This window comes from Pygoscelis adeliae, unplaced genomic scaffold, assembly GCF_000699105.1.
Source record: "Pygoscelis adeliae isolate BGI_AS28 unplaced genomic scaffold, ASM69910v1 Scaffold215, whole genome shotgun sequence".
Taxonomy (NCBI): Eukaryota; Metazoa; Chordata; class Aves; order Sphenisciformes; family Spheniscidae; genus Pygoscelis; species Pygoscelis adeliae.
In genome coordinates, this window is record NW_008824770.1 from 695,618 (window position 1) to 715,442 (window position 19,825).

Genomic DNA, 19,825 nt, shown 5'->3' on the forward strand with positions numbered 1-19,825 from the left:
AGGGAAGAAAACAGCAGAGGGCAACTTTCTCACTCACCAGCATCATTCCTGTGACTCAAGGCTGCGTTAAGAGTGGACTGAATGTGCAGGGCACGTGCTAGAGACATCAGGCCGTTGGATCTTGTTTTCAGTGCTCGCCTAGGTGGGTGTTAGACTGACTCAGATTGGTTCTCCTGGTAGCACAGAGAAATACTGTGCCACATGAGGAGGAAGGTTTGTCTTCAAAGCAAATAAACCTTAACATACAGGCAGTGTTGGAAGTAAGCTTTACATTCCTCTGTATGCTGTCAGATGATGAACATACACAGTGCAGTATCTAGAATGCCTCTTCCCTCTTAGAAAGACCAACTCCTTGTACATTTGTGGTTTTCAGAATACTTTGCTCAGTCTTAAAATCCAGCCAGACATCCCAAGTAGGACACAGTTAACTCACTAACCACTTAGGATCTCTTCCTTTATTTAACATATGTCCAGTCAACAAAAGCATAAAACTTGGGGGGAGGGGGGGAAGCCGGTGTTCTCCCTAGGAAGAGCTTAGCTGATCTAAATGCAAATGAACTCTCACCCCTGCTGAGGTGCCAGACTCAATCCATCTGTGCGTGCAAAGAAAGGGCAACGCTTCTGAAAATGGCAATGCTTCTCCAAAAGCACCAGCTACAGACAAGTTCATCCTTTTTTAATAAATGTCCATTTGCAATATGACTGAGGTGCCAGGCTGAAGAATGGATACAGTATACAAGCCAACCTATCTTTTCCCACCCCCACTGCCCTTGCTCTCCTATCACGCTTGCTAAATGTACGCTAATCTTCCTCTTGTCTTGTGTTCTCACTTTTCTTGCAGTCGCTGTGAGCGCTTGCCTTGTAATGAAAATAAGGAGTGCCAGAGCCTGCCTCTGAGAATAACCTACTATCACCTCTCTTTTCCTACCAACATTCAAGTACCCACCGACATTTTCCGCATGGGCCCTTCCAATGCTGTCCCTGGGGATAAAATTCTGCTGTCCATCATCAGCGGGAACCAGGAGGGTTTTTTCACCACAAAAAAAGTGAACAACCACAGTGGCATTGTGGTCATGCAGCGGCAAATCACAGAGCCCAGAGACCTTCTTCTGACAATTCAAATGCAACTTTCCCGCCATGGAACTGTCAACACATTTATTGCTAAACTTTTTATCTTTGTCTCTGCACAGCTTTGATCCCTAACTTACAGGCATTAGTGGCTACTTTTTCTCTTCTAAGAGTAGCGTTTTTTTCCAATTTTAATAAAGTTTTAGTTCATCTGTTGCATGCTGCACTTGCATTTTATTTGCCATCATCATTACAGTTCTCCACTTTCCCTTATCACTGAACGTCTCAATTTGGGGAGGTTCTTATGTGTACTTTGCATCATTATAAAAAGCAGAAATTGGTATCCAAGAGCTTATTATCTGAATATACTGAGGACTGAAAACTATTAATTTACTTCACACAGTAGTGGAGTTGGTCTCATTTGATGATACACAGCTGCATATGTTAGGTCTAAATTTTCCAAACAAAATAGGTACATAATTCGAGCTCTCTCAACTGAGACATATTTAGATAGTTCATCACTTACGGGACAAATACTGTGCATTTTCTGAAAATCTATTAAAAGGCCTTTAGGACCTCAGAGGTGCCCCAGCACACAAGTAACTTTGAAAGCGTGGAGCCAGATTCTCAAGCTGCGCTAGTTATCGTTGCTCTGTTGTAGCTAGTGAGCTTGTGCTGATGTCCACCAGGTACAGATCCCAGTTCTAACTTTTAAGGATGGTACAAAAGAGAATCTCCTCTAAAGAACATTTCTTTTAGAGATTTTTCATCTTCCTTTCTGTGGAATTTCCACTGAACTGAAAAATTAATGATGGGAAAACAGCAATGTACTTCCTAACAGCATTCAGCTAGCAGCAGAGAGCTCCTTTCTGTTTCACAGGCGATATCCTGGGATGTGTCTACAGGAACATTTGAAAAAGATATTTAATGGGTCTCATAACATTTTTGTTTCTCCAACTTCCATATCAAAGCTGATAAATTTTTAACTGTAAAGACTTTACCCACCACCACCACCAAAAAACCCCCAACCAAACCGTAGCAGCCCTGAAAGGTCAGCCAGAATTCCAATATCCAAATCTCTCCTCCTTTATTTCTACGGCTTTCTTCCTTTACTTCTATGCAATCAAGAACAATGTAGACAATACAACTGGAATTTCTTCGGTGTTTTTTTGTTTTGTGAGCTGGAAAAGGATTTATTTTACTCTTCAGTCCTTGTATTGATAAATATTAAAAGCTCAGTCCCAGAGGTATGATCTAAAAATTAACGTTCTTTTACACTATCCTGGGCTCAGATCTCTCTGCTGCCCAGTACCTAGACAGCATAGTCAGTCCATAGATGAGTGAGGAATAACCCATGTGAATGCACATATTAAAAAAATGCCTCACTATGTAAATACAGAAAGCACAGGCAAGGTACAAGGTTAGAAACTGGGAACCTTCTCAACCAAGATCACAAGCCTTAATCACCTGAACACAAGGAATTACTCTATTAGCTGTAAGCTGCGGGCTCTCAGGCTCATCATCAGCCAAGGACTAGATTGGGGCATGATCGCAGCACTCTGCCAGAGTATTACATGTTCCCTAAGGCAAAGTTTATCCCAGCTGGCTGACAGGAGTTCAAGTCTCATGAGGAATGCCAATGTTTAATAAGTCTGTTGACACATACTTATAAAGCTGCCAGAAGTTGCCAGTGGGGATAGAGTCCCAGCTTTAAATATTGAAAGCACAAGCCCGTGCTACTTGAGTTAATGGGGTTTCTTACCGCCACAGAAGATGCTTGTATATAAATGCCCTCTGGCTACCAGTTCATTATGAGGCCATAATTAAGTAGGATAAAGATTCAAAAATAAACTTCATTTTTGCAAGCATTAATATATATTTGTTTGGCAGGAAAAGAAGGGAGTGTGAGAATTTGGCCTTCAGTATTGTAAAATGCTACCATATTAATTGCATTCAGCAAGTAATTGAAGAACACGGAGCTCAGATTCTCCTGTATTAGATGCTTTAATGCTGCAGTTTAGCTGGAACTTTGAAGAACATGTATGTGATTATGTAGCGCCATTTATGTGCGTGGTTCTTTCCAAATGAAAATGAAATCATGGCTCCTGGTCCAAAGAACTTACTAATTGAATCCAACAGAGAATATGAAAAGGAATGACACCAGGACCCAAGAAGACAGAAAAAATTATATTCAGGAAAGGATTATTTCCAAAATAATCAGAGCAACTGAGCTGTTTCTTAACTTTTTTCTCTTTTAAATGAAAAAGGCCTGGAGGAGGTACCAGCTCCAAAGCTGCAATTTTTGTTAGAGGGGGGAAAACTTGAAGGAAAGATTTGAATAAAGAAAGTTCTGAGCACTTAGGAAGAAACTTTTGTCAGGCACAGTCCCCACTGTAGGAGGACATGAGCAAAAAGGAAAATGTCAGCTAATCAAAAGATCAAATGCAAAGATGACGTGTAAGGGTAAAATAAAAAGTATTCTGAGATCAGAGCACATCATTAATAGCAAGTATCAGGATTTGAAATAGATGCTGGTTGTCAAAGAAGTTGCTCCAGAAGAGGTCTAAAGATGTGCTGTCGAAGGAATGAGGGAACAAAGTGTTACCAACTGCACTTTGGATATGCTGAAGCAATTAGCAGGGATATCAAAAGAAAGATCAGAGAATGAATATTTAGGCAGGGGAAAATGAAAGCATAAACTCAAGTTTAGCAGTGTGGACAGAGCATGCAAAAAAAAAGGTGGTGGGATTTGTAAAAGGAGATATAAACGGTGCAAAGAAACAGAGCTGACACAAACGTTTATCTGTCACACATATGGTTACAAGCTGGATGGATCTAGTAACTAGTTTTAGTTAGGAACTAACACAAACCACTTGTGATCATTGTGATCTTCCATTTCTGTATGCAGGGTACCTAATTCATGTCAGAATGCTTTACTCCAGTGAATCAGAAGTGAGAATTATGAGTGTAAGTCTTACTTACGACTTCATCTTAAACAAATTCATGGCTTTGTTGGATGAGAATTTCAGAAATGTTTGTATTTGCCAAATTTTGTTCCAGCTGAAGTCGAGAGTAAAGCTCCTTTCCATCTCAGGAAGGAGCAAAGGCAGACCAATACTGAACACTTCAGACACTCCCACCACAATGTTTTTGCATACAAATGCTATTATCTAAATACAGCTATGAAAATTTAGGATGCTGTATGTATTGTGTCAGTACTTCATTAGTAATAATGTCCCAAAATGAGTTATGCAAGCTACTGTTTATTGGAGTCCCTAAAACCTTTAGATGGTGGTATAGTTATTATTTATGTGTTATATAATGCAAAGAGAAAAACTTTTAAAGAACTTTTTCAGAATTTTTAAACGCGTTATTGGAAGTAAAACCAGTCTGACTTGGCTGTTGTGACCCCAGCTCAGCAGGATCCTGAGGAAAGATGCAGTGTTTGTTTGTATGGCTGTATAGATGTAAATGTCTACTAAACTCCTCTATACACAGTAAGGAAAAAAAAAGGGAGAGAAGGAAACAAACACAAATGATGTACATTTTTCCTCAATTCTATTTGTAACATGTTTTGAAATAGACTATTTTATGCTGGAACTAGACTATGTAATTTAGCTGATCCTTATTTCACAGACATGAGGGTCAGCTGGCTGGAAGTCCTTTCTTAATTTGACAGCTGAGATTTAAAATAAGGGGATGGAATCTGTTATCGTAGGTCAGACTATTATGTCCATATATCCAGAATTAATTTGTTCTAAAATGACCAGCATGAGGCATTTCAGGAGAAAGCCCTGTTCTGTTCCCTGTGAGATGTCTAGGAAATGACGAAATTTTGTACCCAGGTAAAGGTGGGAAGTAAAAGGTCTCTCCTGGCCTGTATCTCCTGGCCAGTATCAAAACATCAACTACAGAGTGAGAATAACAAGCCAGACTCAGCTGGTGTAAATTAACCCAGCTTCATTGCCTTCCCGTGGACTATGCCAGTTCATATCTGTTGAAGCATGTTTTCCTTAATGTTGATTCATGTTTTCGCTTTTATCTTTATTTTAGCTTCATACAATATCACCATGTTTGGCTTTGTTTTCTTTGATGAGCAAATGTGAGTAGCATATAATTAGAAGTTACTGATGTATTTATTATTAATAGAGCCATAAAGTCCCTTTGAACATCTGAAAAAAGATGGCTTGTAGATGTGGACTTGGGTAACACATTTTGAAAAGAGCAGGAACCATTTGTTTCTTGAGGTATCTGACAAACTAAAGCTTCCATTTTTGTTTCCCTTTTACTCAGTGAATTTTTCTTCCTTTTAATCTTTTAATTCCCCCCCTCTGACACTGCAGTCTTTTCTTTTTTTCCACTTAGAAATATGAAGAAATGGGCAGGTCAAAGTTGAGATCATTTGTGGGGCTTAGTCACATTGTAAGTCCCAGCATAGCCCTTTCATCTCTCGTGAACACAGACCGGGTATTGTGTGAAGTTCTTGAACTGTAAGTGACTTTAAATTCACTCTAGTGGACAAGGGTGAGAAGAAGTCATTTAACTTTTAATAGACTTTCAAGTACGAATGAGCAGCTGGTTGAGATGGAATATGAAAGGACCCTTACCATTTCCCCAAACTCAGAATTCAATCTTTGAGGTTTTAAATAATGTGGTTAACTTTTTTCCTCCCCCAGTTTCCATTCTGTTTTCTCAGTTTAGATGGAAAGGGGGGGGGGGGTGTTTGTGAAAAAAGAGAGGCTTTTCTGGCTCTTGCTGCACTGAAAGTCGTGAAAGAAAGTTGGCCCTTCAGATATTTCCTGTCAGGTTTCCAGAATGGAAACAATTGTTTCTGCTTTATAGGACTGATACCACTTGGAGTACAAAAAGGCTTGTGCAAATAAGCGTAGCTCCACTGAAATTGGTGAGACCGCGCCAGTGCACTGCAGCTGAGGATCTGGGCCTAGTTGTTGGGTCCTGTTTGTACTTGAAAAGAGACTTTACATGGCGTCTTATGCACTACAGTTCTTTCTGGTTTTACATGCCTGGGTTGAAGAACTGGGTTTGAGGGAGTTTTGACTGCAACTCGTAGCCAAGCCAAATTTTTCAGTGGTCCAGCACTTCTGATGATCTGCGTTTGTCTAAGTTTGTGAGGTGAAGAATGAACACTTATATCAATTACAGTTTCTAGCTCCCCAGATTGCAAAACGCAAAGTAATTCATTTTCAGGATATATATGCATCTCTCTCTCATTTCTCTTAGTGTCAGACTTGAAAAGACAGATACTATCCGTTGCATTAAGTCTTGTCGACCAAATGATGTCAACTGTGTGTTGGATCCAGTCCACACAATTTCCCACACTGTCATTTCACTGCCCACGTTCAGAGAATTTACAAGACCTGAAGGTAAGTGGTTTGTTCCTTGTTCCATTTAATAGACTACAACATATAAAACCTCCACCGGAAATCCTTGCCTAAAGCCAGACTAGCTACCGGTGCAGTAAAATGTTTGCACAGTTCCAAATTATAGTGTACTATTCATTTAATTAAAACCTTCGATATCCAGGAGTTTTAATTTTATGGGGCAAAGAAAGTCATTCTGAGCTCTAACTCATACGGCTTCCCAGTCTAAGGAAATATTGAGTCTGAATTCCCATTTACCACATAATTCACATTTACTCACATAATAGCTGTGTGCCCCATGACTTTTTTCTTCCCTTTCTTGCAGATTTTGCCATAGGAAGTAGGCGCTCATTATATTTCTCTCATCTGTTTATGGTCTGTTGTTCGCTATTGACAGGTGGCTTGTTCCAAGAATATAGCCTTTATCTACATGCAAACATTAATTACAAAATACATTATATTGAATATACTATCTAGTACTGTGATTTGCTGGTTTTTGACCTGTGAAAAAAAAAGTTGTTTTTTTAAAATACGCAGTAAAGGAAGGGAAATTCCAAGGACTAGACAGAAAGTTTTTAAGCTAAGATTTTCAAAAAGCGTCCAAGTGAGTGCCTGTCCAGTCATCCAAAGTGAGTGTCCGGCCCCAGATGCTACACTCTCATGGGCATTCATGTATTTCTGTAGTTCCTTTGGCCTCTGCGAGTTTTTAAGTCCTGCAGTTTCATAAGGATCGCACTCACTTCGCTTAGTTCGCATATAAACTTAGAGATCAAGAGCCAATTTTTGGTCCTTGGCATTTGTATTCATTTTCTGGCAGCTTCACTGGGGATTGCGTATACTTCCATAGGTGGGTTGACTGCCTTCAGCCCTGCTTCTCTGTAGGATGAGCCACTCAGCAACTTACTGTGTGGCACAGACACAGAGGGAGAAGAAGGGGACGGAGGAAAGGGAGATTATTTTGGAGGGGTTTTTAAAGATCTTAAATCCCTATTTCTGATGCACCCAGAGTCTCAGCCTTGCTATCTCAGAAAGTTGTCCTAAATGAAAGCCAAAGCTGATTCTTCACTTCTGTACCAGGCAGAAGGAGTAGGACAAGAGATGTCCCAATCCGTGTTCATATAGGAACAATTTAACCACCAATAACTTAGCTGCGTAGAGCTGCTGTAGATTGTGTCAGGCCTGTTTCAGGCCTTGGCTGGCCCTGCTTCACAGGGAATGGAGGAATGCCCCATAGCCACTTCTACTCCCATACACACCCCTTCAGCCTCACCAGGTGTACTGGCAGCAGAGCTAAGGATTTGGCCCAGGATGCTTCCCAAACGGTTCCCTCGTTAGTCCATCCTCATGATTTAATAAAAAGAGATGAGACCTAGCGATCTGAGAGTACTACCGAAGCCCAGAAGTCGTTCCTAAACTGTAATTCAGCGCATGGCCTTGGGTGAATTCTTACAGCCCCATGGTTTAGTTTCATCATCTGTAGAGTGAGGATAATAATGAGAATAATAATATTTACCTCCCTCACAAGAGGTTTGAAAAATAGTTTCACTTTTTTTTTTTAAACCTAAACTCCTCCTCCAGTACTCAAAAGGACTCTATAATTTGTAATGGCAATACTTTGTGTAACTGCCTAAGGGAATCAGAGTTCAGGGGTTTATCTGTTTGGTCCCCCTCCACTGCCCACTCTGTGGATCCCCAGTGTTGTCCTCTTTGGGTACATGCTGGAAGTCCAACTGGTTTCTAAGAGTGGTCTTTCTGGACTCTCAAAGTAGTGTTTTGGCTTCAGGGCTTCTTGGATGGTGCAGGAGGAGAAAAGAAATCTATCCAAATCCACCCTTCCCCCAGATGTTCTTTCTTTCCATTTTAAAGGACAAACTGGGGGTGCGGGGGTGTCCTCCACCAGCTTTGAGGACAAGTCATTTTGGATCAAATTCTGTTGGGTTACTCAGTGGTGTTTTCAAATACTTGTCAGTATATTCTGCAATACTCTTTATTTGCAGAGATTATTTTTCTTCGTGCCATCACACCTACATATCCGGCCAACCAAGCAGATATCATATTCGACATAACAGAAGGAAATTTAAGAGATTCCTTTGATATCATCAAGCGTTACATGGACGGTATGACAGTGGGTGAGTAGAGTGTTTTCTGCTTACTTTCTTCTCTCAGTAATAGTGTAGAACAAGGTTGAAGAAATTAACTTAAGTAATTAATTCCCACCTTGATTTTCAAGCCTGTATTGATTTAATACTCTCCAGTCCAATATGTGTAATTTGAACTAATATCACAGATTTTTTTTTTATTCAAAATACCAGACGCCTAACCTTTAATTTGAGAAGTATTTTAACTTTTTTTCAGAACTGGCTCTAATTACCAATGCAAATGGCTTAGCTTTAAAATGATGAGGTTTGCCCATTATAATAAACCCAAATATAAAATATGTAGTATGTCTGCAAAGAAACTGTAAATTGAATTAACTGTTCTTTCTTGTTTAAACAGCATTGCACCAATTTTTGGGTAATAATAAAATTTTTAAAGCAGGACTGAATTTACTGAAACTGTTACCTGTTCTAATATTTAATGACAGGCTGGTTCGGTTTTAAATAAATAATACCTCTGTTGAGGGTAAAAGGCATCTGTCAAATGCTGTGGTTTAGAAGAAACTTCAGAATGGAACATACACATTTGATTCACAGTCTCAACTTGGCAGGGAGGAGAGATGGCAGGAGGCATACCTGTGTATATGGGTCATGCACTAGACCTGCATCTCATCATATAGCAGGGAGGGGCTGCAACACAACCTGGGGTCGTACTTTCTGGTAGGTTTCTTTCAGAGCAGGCCCTTTTGGGGGATATAATGCATACTATATCCAGTATGTAATGTGTATAGTGTATCTAGGATATATACATATGTGCATACAGATACCTATTTACAGTATATACTGCAGCTTGGCTCTCACCGTGGGACTCAACATACCCAGGCATAGTTGGCAAATTACATGAAAGTCGCAGAACAGGAGCAGGTCCCAGCTGATGTGCTGCTTTGCCCAATGTGAGTTGGTAGTGCAGTGGCAGGGGAATATGCTGTGATTCTCGTGCTTAGAGAGTGAATATGCCAGGTATTAAAAAGTAGTATTTGATTGCTCTTTATTAATGTTTATTTATGAAAATAAAGGACCACTGTTCCCAGTGAACATTCGTGCTTCAGTATGTCAATGTGCAGGTTCTGCTCAGGTTTATACATGTGCTTCTGGGCTTTCTAGCAGGACTTGTCTGGATGGAAAGAAAAATCACTGCTGTGCTTCTTCCATACTGATAGTTTGTGAAAACGTCATATTTAGCATGATCTGAAGGTGGCACTGTTGCATTTCAGAAGCATGATAGTACAGCGTCAGCTGTGCAAAGGTTTTATGAACTGTAGATAAAAATCATAAGTCATTAGGTTTATATTTCTTTCTTTATCAAACAGAAGTATACATGTGAATGCTGAGAAAGAGGGAGAGTCTGTTAAAGCAGGATGATAAGATTACAGATTTCAGGTATTGGGTTGATTCTTTAGAAGAGTATAAATGTTATCAGATCCCACGGTAGTTACAGTAGTTTGCTTTTCGTGCTGTGTTCTTCTTTCTGTCTGAAATAAGAAAGAAGGATGCGTTTAGAAATTTGACTGGCCAAGGTATTCGCCTGAGGGAAGCGTTTCCATTTTGAATAATAGGACTGCGTGTCAATGGTATTTTACTTGGTAAACAGGATATCTGCCTCACAACGTTAGGAGAGAAAGGATATTCTTACACACCAGGTTGAGAGGATATGATACATGCCTAAGTACATTCCCAGCTCTGCAAAAGAATTGGGCAACTCTTTCTTCACCTCAGTTCCCCCATGTGCAACATGGAGATGATAAAACATGCCTACTACTGTCTTAATTAATTCTTGTATGCAAGAGTCTTAATTAATTCCTCTATGTAAAAGTACTTTGAGATTAATGGATGGAAGCTGCAAAGTAAACTGCCTGCAGCAGAATTGGAAAAGGAAAAACAAAACAAAACCCCAGCTGATATTACCTGGAGGGGCAGAGGTTCAGGACAGCACGTTGTATGTGTGAAATTAGGATTGCAAATAATTCTGCCAGCAGCGGTTCTGCTCTCATCATAATATTGTTTTTCTTGTTATTAATAATCAGAACGTTAGGTGTTCCCATAAAAGTGCTGGGAAGTTTTCAAGACAAAGAAATAAGATGGGATCCTAGTCCACGGGAGTTCACAAAGTGAGTCCCTCTTGTAAAGAAAGGGGAAGGGTTTCTGTAAGGGTGGAAAAAGATAAAGGGCATAGATGATGTCAGAAAGATTTATTGGTTATCAGAAAGATTTGTTGGTTATCCCATTAAGTTACAGGAATATAAGAACTGTGGGGATGTAACATAGGGACTTCAGCAGAGCAAATGCCCAACTAGCCCAGTAACCAGTGTCCAACATATGGGCCAGTAACAGACAGGTATACAGGAATCTTTCTCCAAATATAATGTTCCAGCTTGCTGCAATCATCAGTTTATACACTTCTGGAAAAGCACACCTGGACCATCGTGCTTGATGACCACTGATGGACATATGCCTCTTGAATCTGTGGAGCCTATTTTTCAATCTTTTTTTGCTGCCTATATTGCAGAGGAAAGAATACATTTACTCTGATAATAAATCATAGATGCATGGGTAAAAGGAATAATAATAAGCATGTTTCATTCTCTTGTAATATTTCAGGAGAATGATCAGAGTATCAAAGCTATTTTATCTGTTAATGGCAATTAGATCACCAAATATCTTTTCTCTACAAGACAAATTTTCTCTACAGGAGGAAAGACAGAAAACCTCTACAGGAGGGTTTTTTTTTTAAAGAAAAGACATGGACTAGCTCAGAGAGAAATGAAATGCATAAAAGCATATGGAAAAAAGCAGGAAAATAATTACTAGTGTTACTGAAAGAGCTGAGTGTAATAAACCTTGACTCGATGTCAGAACAGAGGAAACCAATGAAGGGATTCAAAGAAAGGAGGGAGCACTGGGAAAAGAGGGGGAGAGAGGACAGATCAATGAAGATGCCCTTGCAGGAAGTCCTTCATCAGTAAAACAGTTTTTTGCTTAGTTGTCACAAACAAGAAGAGAGATGATGCCTTAAGAAGGATATGCATCTAAACTGTGTGTGAATGGAAAGGAACAAGATGCTCTCAAAAGTGTAACACTAAAAAAAAGTGAAAAGGTACAGGTTTCATTTGGTAAAGGTTTAGAGAGTGGGAGGAGCTGTTAGAGATGGAGTTACAGAAGAAAAGTGAGGACTTCAACACTGACAGAGAATTGTGGACTGAAGAGAGTCAGGTCATCAGTTTTGGCCATTATCCCTTTAAGTTGACACTGAGACATCAAGGAGAAGATGCTAGTGAAGCTGAGAAATATGTAGGATTGGATGGAGAGCGGCTGATCAGGCTGGTTTGTGATTTGTTGATGGAGAGATAGCAGCTGAAGTCATAGGAGGAGATGAGAGTGTGTAGGAGCAGGTTGTGAGGAAGGAAAAAGAAGAAACTAGAAACAGAGGAAAGAGCTGCCCTAGGGAATGTTAGAAAAAGAAAGAACACCGCCTCCCAAAGGAGATGTAGGAGGAGCAGCCACAAAGGTAGGAGAAGAAAGAGGCAAGGACAGTATTGCAAACTCAAGGAAAGAAAATATATCAAATGGGAATCAATGATCAGCAGTATCAGACATGGAGGAGCCAAAAGCAGTAAGAACAGACTCCAAAACTAGCTCTGCTGACCTACAGAAAGTATCTTCCAGTGGTAGAGAAGGAGCAAAAGCCAGCCTGCTGGAGTGGCAGTGCATAGACTTCGTGCAAGCTGAAGAAAAAGAATCGTGTAAAAAGTTTCTTCCAGTATTTCTACGCTATTGTATTAAAAAGAGATGTGAAACCCCATTCTTTCCCGGTTCAAGAAGTGCTGTAGGACTCTTTGTTGCCTGGTGTGGTTACAGGCCAAGGTGGCACTGAAGCCAAAAGATACTGTTAACAACTGCACATCACTTATTAGCATGGGCGGGAGAAAACCAGAAGTGCAGACCTATTCAGGGGGTTTTTTTAAAGCTTTTATAGACTTTTCACTGCATTCCTCCTTTAACCAGCTGTCAGTGAAAAATGAAGAATGCATTTTCAACCTGTACAAAAATGTCCTATCAATGCCTAAGGTATTATCAGATACTATAAAACATTTTCCCCCTCAGCTATGCATTCATTTCCTTAGGTGACTGTAATACCACCTTGTAGTCCGGTAAACTTCAGGAAGATTTTAAAATTTCATAATACAGCTAAAAGTAGTTTTGATAGGCTGAAATCTTCCGTGTTGCATTTGATACTAACCTAAGCATATATTCTTGCTGATTAAGCAGAACGGTACTATTCTTATCAAAAGCATCCAGAGCCAATACAATTGTAAAATTTCACTTGTACCTATAGAGCTTCTCAGGGGTGTTGTGCTGGTGCTTGAATACACTGCTATGAGCGATTGCTTATAATTTTACAGATATGTGCTACTGCTCTCCATTGTTATTTGCAAGGATTTCACTGCTATCTCTGTCCTGAATTTCCAGCCTCTTTTACACGTGTAATAGTTCATGGTGTTACCTTTGAACCATTACAGAAGGTGTCTCAACTACTGATAGCACAACACTGGACTTATTAGTAGTCTAATTTCTACTATGGTATCATGATTGTTTAGTACGTTCCAGAGGCTGGGGAGAGGCTTTTAAAAAATGATCTGAAGGTAAACAAAAGCAGATACCATAAGAAAGTGTGCTTGTGGGATCCCATATTGGCTGGGGGCAGGAGAAGGAAACTGGAGGTTTATTTGACTTTTTGGGAAACCTGTCCTTAGCACAGGGATAGTAGTTCTGTATCTCATAAGTAACTTGGCCGTTCCCAGTCTGGCAAAGTCTTTTCACAGTCCTCCACGCAAATGTTTGTATGGTCTGACATTAAATTCAGAGTCACTGGATTGCAAAAGATTTCGTTCTGAACTTTGTCCCTGGACCTACTCTGCAGTGCTGGGCAAGTAGCTTCACATTCCTCTCTGCTTCTCCCTTACCCTCTGTTGCTCTAGACTCTTTATCTTTGGGCCAGAGGCTGGCTGGCTCTTACCGTGCATTTGTTACAGTGTTTAGCATAATGAGATCCCGGACTGATTTGGGCTTCCTGGCACAGCTGTGATGCTGAAAGTAGCAGTTCACCTACAGTTGCTTTTCTGTGGGGAAATGGAGGCTAGGTATAGGCAGAGCCAGGGCATCCAGGAGAGCTTCACTGTTCACAGGGGCAAGGATTTCAGCGCATACGTTATCTCCCCTTGTGGATGCTCCTACTAGAAAGTAAGCAACAATAGCCACCTTTTGTCATGACTATAATGTCATTAGCATGAAGCGACAATGGTGTCTGGCGACACAAAACCGATGCTGTCCAGTCATTCACAGTGAGCACACAGAGCAGGGACATAATTCAGCAGGTTTTTCGACAGGCTCTTGCAGCCTTACGTTAAAAAAGACACAGTCCCTTTCAGTAGCTTTGTTCTGGTTTCATCTAGGCTTGCCCCTTTCACAAGAGGAGCCCCTCAGCAAAGAATATTTTCTGAGTTTTTCTCTATGCCAGGTTGCCCTGTCGAAATTAGTAGCTACGCATTTGAGACAAGGGTGCCCAGAAGCTGTTTGGTAAACAGGATCCTAGATTTATTGCCTGAACCTGCCCTTTCAGGATGCTGATGACTGCGCTGTTCACTAGTCAAATCTCTCAACACCCGCCCTCCCCTCCAGAAAAAATGTCAGGCTGGAGAGCAATTCTGGAGGCAAACAAGCTACTCGAGCAGGAGGTGAATTTTCATTTCGTATCTGAGAAATGCTGAAGGTGCTTTTCTGGTGAAAATGAGTCTCGTGCTCAAGTGGAACAACCTTCCTAATGCCAAATTTCACTCTAGCACATTGCAAGTATCTGGTTAATCAAACGCTCCTCCTTGATCAATGTTCATCTCACCCCTCGGGTAGGAAGGTGTAACGTATTACAAACACATTCATACGGACCACCTTCGGTTACAGTTTACATAAAGCCAGCAGGAAACTAAATAACACTGCAACTCTGATGAAGTTTTGTGAACTGTGGCATGAGGTATAAAACCTGCCAACTTGGGGAAGAAATGGACTGAGTCAGGGAACAGCTAAGGGGACCGCCGAAGGTCCTTGGTTCAGATTACGTAGCATGCATTTTTTGGTATTCATTTTAAACAGTGGGCTGGAGATACTGCATAAATGAGCAAATAAAGCCAGATTTGGAATCCAGTACACCGAGAATCATACTATAGCAATTCCTCTGAAAGATGTCTGTGTGAATTCAGCCTTCTGAGGTGCTTTGCCCTGGTTTAGAGTAGTCAGAGACCTGCTTTTCTGAGGAACTCCAAGTGTGAAATATTTGTGCAACTGATTCAGCTGCTTCTGCTGCTGCTCCCGAGGTTGTGTGTTGATAGCAAGCATCACATTCCTGCAGTAGCGCCTACAAACCCTATAAAACTGGAGACGGAAGGTAAGAGACTCAAGGCATATCGTAAATCTTTCCCAGTGTGATGCACAGATGCATGGCTCACTTAAAAAAAAACCCACCCTAACTTTTATTTTTAAAGGGGTCAAATGTGGTGAAGTGACCCCTTATTTCAGCCTTATTTTGAGAATTTGGTCAGGGATTAACACACATTAAGATTCAGAAAGCTTCCCTCGTCAGAAGTTCTGCTAACAATACCAGCAGAGCTGTCGCCTCTAGGTGATGACTGAGAGGCTATGTAAGGGCTTTCATGTCAAATCCTCAGGATTAGGTACTTTTTCTTCCATGGTAAATTGAATCACAGAGCCATATCGTGCTGTGTGCCATGATGTGGCTCTTTGCCCAGAAATGCTTAGGGTTACAATAATTAATTGCCCAGGTGTCATGGATATGCTACTGTATCAAAGCTTGGCTGAAACTGAATAATGTGGTCGTGGGACAGGTAGGGTAAACTAAGCCACTCTCACTAAATGGAGAGATTGCACGTATGTGATGATGTGCTGTGATGGACACTAAACCCTCTGTAAATAAGATAGTGGGAATAAAGTATCATCAGGAGGCTGATATACGTGATTTTGCACATTTTGGACATTTAGCCTGGAAGTTTTTCCACCTGTTTTTGTACTATGTAAGGTTCTTACACTACCTAAAGCATGTCACGTTCTCAAAGGTGGAACAGGAAGGATTAAAAAATACATGGTGGAAACTATTTTTTAATGAGGCTACTTCAAGTACAGTTATTGCATTTTAGGCATGAGTGATTTCGCAGCATTGTCAACATTAAAACCCATTGCGAGGTTTGGCTGGAAGGCAAACCAGAGATCTAAAAGCACTTCAAGTTTGCCAAACCAAGATAAGAGCACATCTCTCTGAAGTTATTTGGTATCCTTAATAAAGATCATAGTATTTGTAAACTAGCCAAACCTCAGTAAAATCAAAGGTTGTTTTTAATTCTTTCATAATACCAAGGCTCCATATGATCCAACATGACAGATAATAGCTTTGAAAATATTTACCATTTGTTTCTGGCCAAAAAATGTATTAATACCATGAGGCCTCTTTATTGCCTCTTTATTTGATGCATTTCAGCAATCAAAGCTTTCTAGAGAAGCCCAAGTGTTAATGAAATTAAACTTCGTTGAGTGGTTGAAGGATAGCATTTATAATAAATCGAATCCCAAATTTCTGATCTGTTGAATAAGGCTAATCAGAAAGATCCTTTTTCATGCTGAAATGTAACTCCTGTACTGTAGTTTCCTTTTTCTTTTTTCTTCAGAGGTGAAATGAAAGGCAAAAAGAGAAGCAGATTCAAAGAGTTTTAGCTAAGCTTAAACTGAGACTTTTACCCTAGGTGAAAACTTCAAAGGCTGGAGAGTTTTAGACGCAATTGTTTGGACAGCCTTTAAACGAGAGCTTTGTCTTTATGTGGTTGATAAATGATTACTGTGGTCAACAGATATCGTGAGTATCGAAAAGATCTGAGCTGTTGCTTATGGTCGCAGGTGCAGGCCCTCCTTTTTTTTCCGAGGGGTGTCTTGCCCTACCTCTGATCCTCTTCCACACCTCTCAGAGAAGGATACAGTACAGCTCCCAGCTGCACTGTTGCGTAGCGCTTATTGAATTGCTCGGGGGACACAGGCGTTTTTGCCTGTTCCTGAGAGAACGTGCCGCTGGGGTCAGCACTGCACCAACTGGCCCAAGTCGTTAGGAGTCCTGTTTATGCCACTGTGCAATACTCACTGTTACAGTACCTAAATCACCATTGCCTTTCTGTTCCCTAATAGGGAGCGTTGGGATTGTATTAAGCGATCTGGAGCTTTGTTGGTGCTTAAAAGGGAAATCCCCCTCTCCTGCCTACCTCTGAACAAACACTCTAGCCCTTTCCCTGTTGCCAGCATTAGTGCTTGTGCAGCAAGCTACATTTTTGGTTTTTTTCTCTTTCAGGTGTTAATCCAAGGGAAGGGGTGGAGGGTGTAGCAGGACTACTATTTTTGATCAGCTTAAACCAACAGTGAAATTGCCCTGAGTGTCACGTAGCTTATGAAAGCGTGATTTTACGTGTCCAAACTGACTTCTAAAGCATTTTATAAGCACTTGGTTGCGCAATAGTTGAAAATTAGGCCATTTTCTTAAGAATTTGAATAAAGATCTGGGAGGCCTATGTTTGAAAAGTACATGTTTTTGAAAATCTTGTCCCCAGATACTTCTGCAAAGATATGTATAGCCAGCCACATTCCTGGGAAGCAGTTGTCCATCAGCATGGAAACCTTGTTAACATCCAACTCTAACTTGATTCTCCAAATCTATTATTTTGTGAAGTGTTCACCATCAAACTTGAATGAAGGTCTAATTCACAATGTTATGAGGGCAATACACTTCAAAGCAAGAGGAAATCTATTTCAGTACTTGTATTTTGATTAATGAGTTTTCTGAATCCTTTAACCATATTTATGTTTGTCAGGTGTGGCAGCTCAAGGATTAATGATATCTTCAGAGCTATTTTTCTGTATATGATTTGATGCCTGCAGTGATGATTACCGAGAAATATTTCATTTTCCAAAGAGCAGCCACTTATTAATAAAACAGATTATATCAGAAACTATAGAGCACCACATAGCAGGAGCCTACACTGTTATTGTCACAAATAATTGAGAGAAATATAGATAGCTTTCACAAAAAAAAAAAAAAAGGAGAATAAATGAAAAGGACTATTTAGCTTTTGAGAGATGGAGGAATCTAAGGTGTACATTAAATTTCTGAAGGCAGCAGACATCTGGTGGTCTGGGAAGTGCCTGCAGTTTGACAGCTAGATTGTGCCTTTAGGCACAGTCATGAACTAGAGAGGACTGGAGGAACATAATGCCTGTGAGACTGCCTATGGAGGCACAGCCCCCTGCTGTGAAGGGCAAAAAGAAGGGCTTCTACGAGTACATCAACAGCAAAAGGAAGCCCTTTTGCTTCCTTTTGAGCCTGCTTCTGAATGGGGAAAAATGTGGGCCTGCTTCTGAATGGGGCAGGAGACCTGGTGACAAAAGACATGGAGAAAGCTGAAGTATTCAGTGCCTTCTTTGCCTCATTCTTTACTGATAAGACTGGCCTTCAGGAGTCCCGGGGCCCTCAGAGCAATAAGAAGGTCTGGAGCAAGAAATACTCACCCTCGGTGGAGGAGGATCAGGTTGGGGAACATTTAAACAAACTGGACATACCCAAGTCCATGGGAGCTGATGGGGTGCCCCCACAAGTGCTGAGGGAACTGGCCTATGTCATTGTGAGGCTGCTCTCTATTATCTTTGAAAGATTGTGGTGATCAGAAGTTCCTGTGGACTGGAAGAAGGCAAATGTCACTCCAACCTTCAAGAAGGCCAAGAGGAGGATCTAGGGAACTACAGGCTGGTCAGCCTCACCTCAGTCCCTGGGAAGGTGATGGAGCAAATCCACCTGGAAAACATTTCCAAACATATTAAGGACAAGAATGTGACTAGGAATAGTCAGCAAGGATTTATGAAGGGGAAATCATGCCTGACCAACCTGACAGCCTTCTATGAAGAGATGACTGGATTAGTGGATGAAAGAAGAAGAGTGGATGTTGCTTATCTTGACTTCAGTAAGGCTTTCAGCATCGTCTCCCTTAATATCCTCATTGGACAACCAGAGGAAATGTACACTAGGTAAGTGGACAGTGAGGTGGATTGAAAAACAGCTGAACTGCCAGGCTCAAAGGGTTGTGATCAGCAGCACAGCTAGCAGCCAGTCACCAGTGGTGTATCTGAAGGATCAATACTGGGACCAATTTCTTCATTAATGACCTGGATGATGGGACAGAGTGCGCCTTAACAGGTTTGAAGAGGAAACAAAACCTTGATGAATGGTCGATACTCCAGAGGGTTGTGCTGCCATTCAGAGGGACCTGGACAGGCTGGAGTAATGGGCTGACAGGAACCTCATGAAGTTCAGCAAAGGGAAGTGCAAAGTCCTGCCCCAAGGGAGCAATAACCCTATGTACCAGTACACACGAGGGGCTTACCAGCTGGAAAGCAGCTCTGCAGAGAAAGACTGGGGGTCCTGGTGAACACCAAGTTGATCATGAGCTAATGACGTGCCCTTGTGCCAAAAGCAGCCAATGGGCTGCATTAGGAAGAACATTGCCAGCAAATAACCCTATGTACCAGTACACACGAGGGGCTTACCAGCTGGAAAGCAGCTCTGCAGAGAAAGACTGGGGGTCCTGGTGAACACCAAGTTGATCATGAGCTAATGACGTGCCCTTGTGCCAAAAGCAGCCAATGGGCTGCATTAGGAAGAACATTGCCAGCAGGCTGAAGGAGGTCATCCTTTCCCTCTACTCAGCACTAGTGAGGTCACCACTGGAGTGCTGTGTCCAGTTCTGGGCTTCCTGGTACAAGAAAGACATGGACATAGTGGAGAGAGTCCAGAAGAGGGTGATGAAGATGATTAAGGCACTGGAGCATCTGTCATATGAGGAGAGGCTGAGAGAGCTGGGACTGTTCAGTCTGGAGAAGAGGAGGCCCAGGGGGAATCTGATCAATGTAATGGGAGGGGGTGAAGAAGACAGAGACAGGCTCTTCTCAGTGGTGTGGAAAGGACAAGAGTCAATGGGCACAAATTGAAATACAGGACATTCCATTTAAACAGACGAAAAAACTTCTTTACTGTAAAGGTGGTTGAACACTGGAACAGGTTGCCTAGAGCTGTGGAGTCTCCATCCATAGAGATATTCTGTGGTGGGTTGACTCTGGCTGGGCGCCCGG

General features: G+C 41.2%; 1 protein-coding gene across 2 annotated transcripts in view; it reads left to right on the forward strand.

The window, feature by feature from the left end:
* The window catches only part of FBLN1 (fibulin 1), a 67,945-nt gene that overhangs the window by 36,935 nt on the left and 11,185 nt on the right, over nt 1-19,825 (forward strand). The window contains exons 14-15 of one of the 2 annotated variants that reach the window (XM_009323641.1): nt 6,310-6,452; nt 8,447-8,578. In XM_009323641.1, coding sequence (XP_009321916.1) covers nt 6,310-6,452; nt 8,447-8,578 — 275 coding nt within the window. Of the gene's footprint in view, nt 1-841; nt 1,197-6,309; nt 6,453-8,446; nt 8,579-19,825 lie in introns of those variants that run through there. The other variant, XM_009323642.1, reaches the window with a different exon arrangement.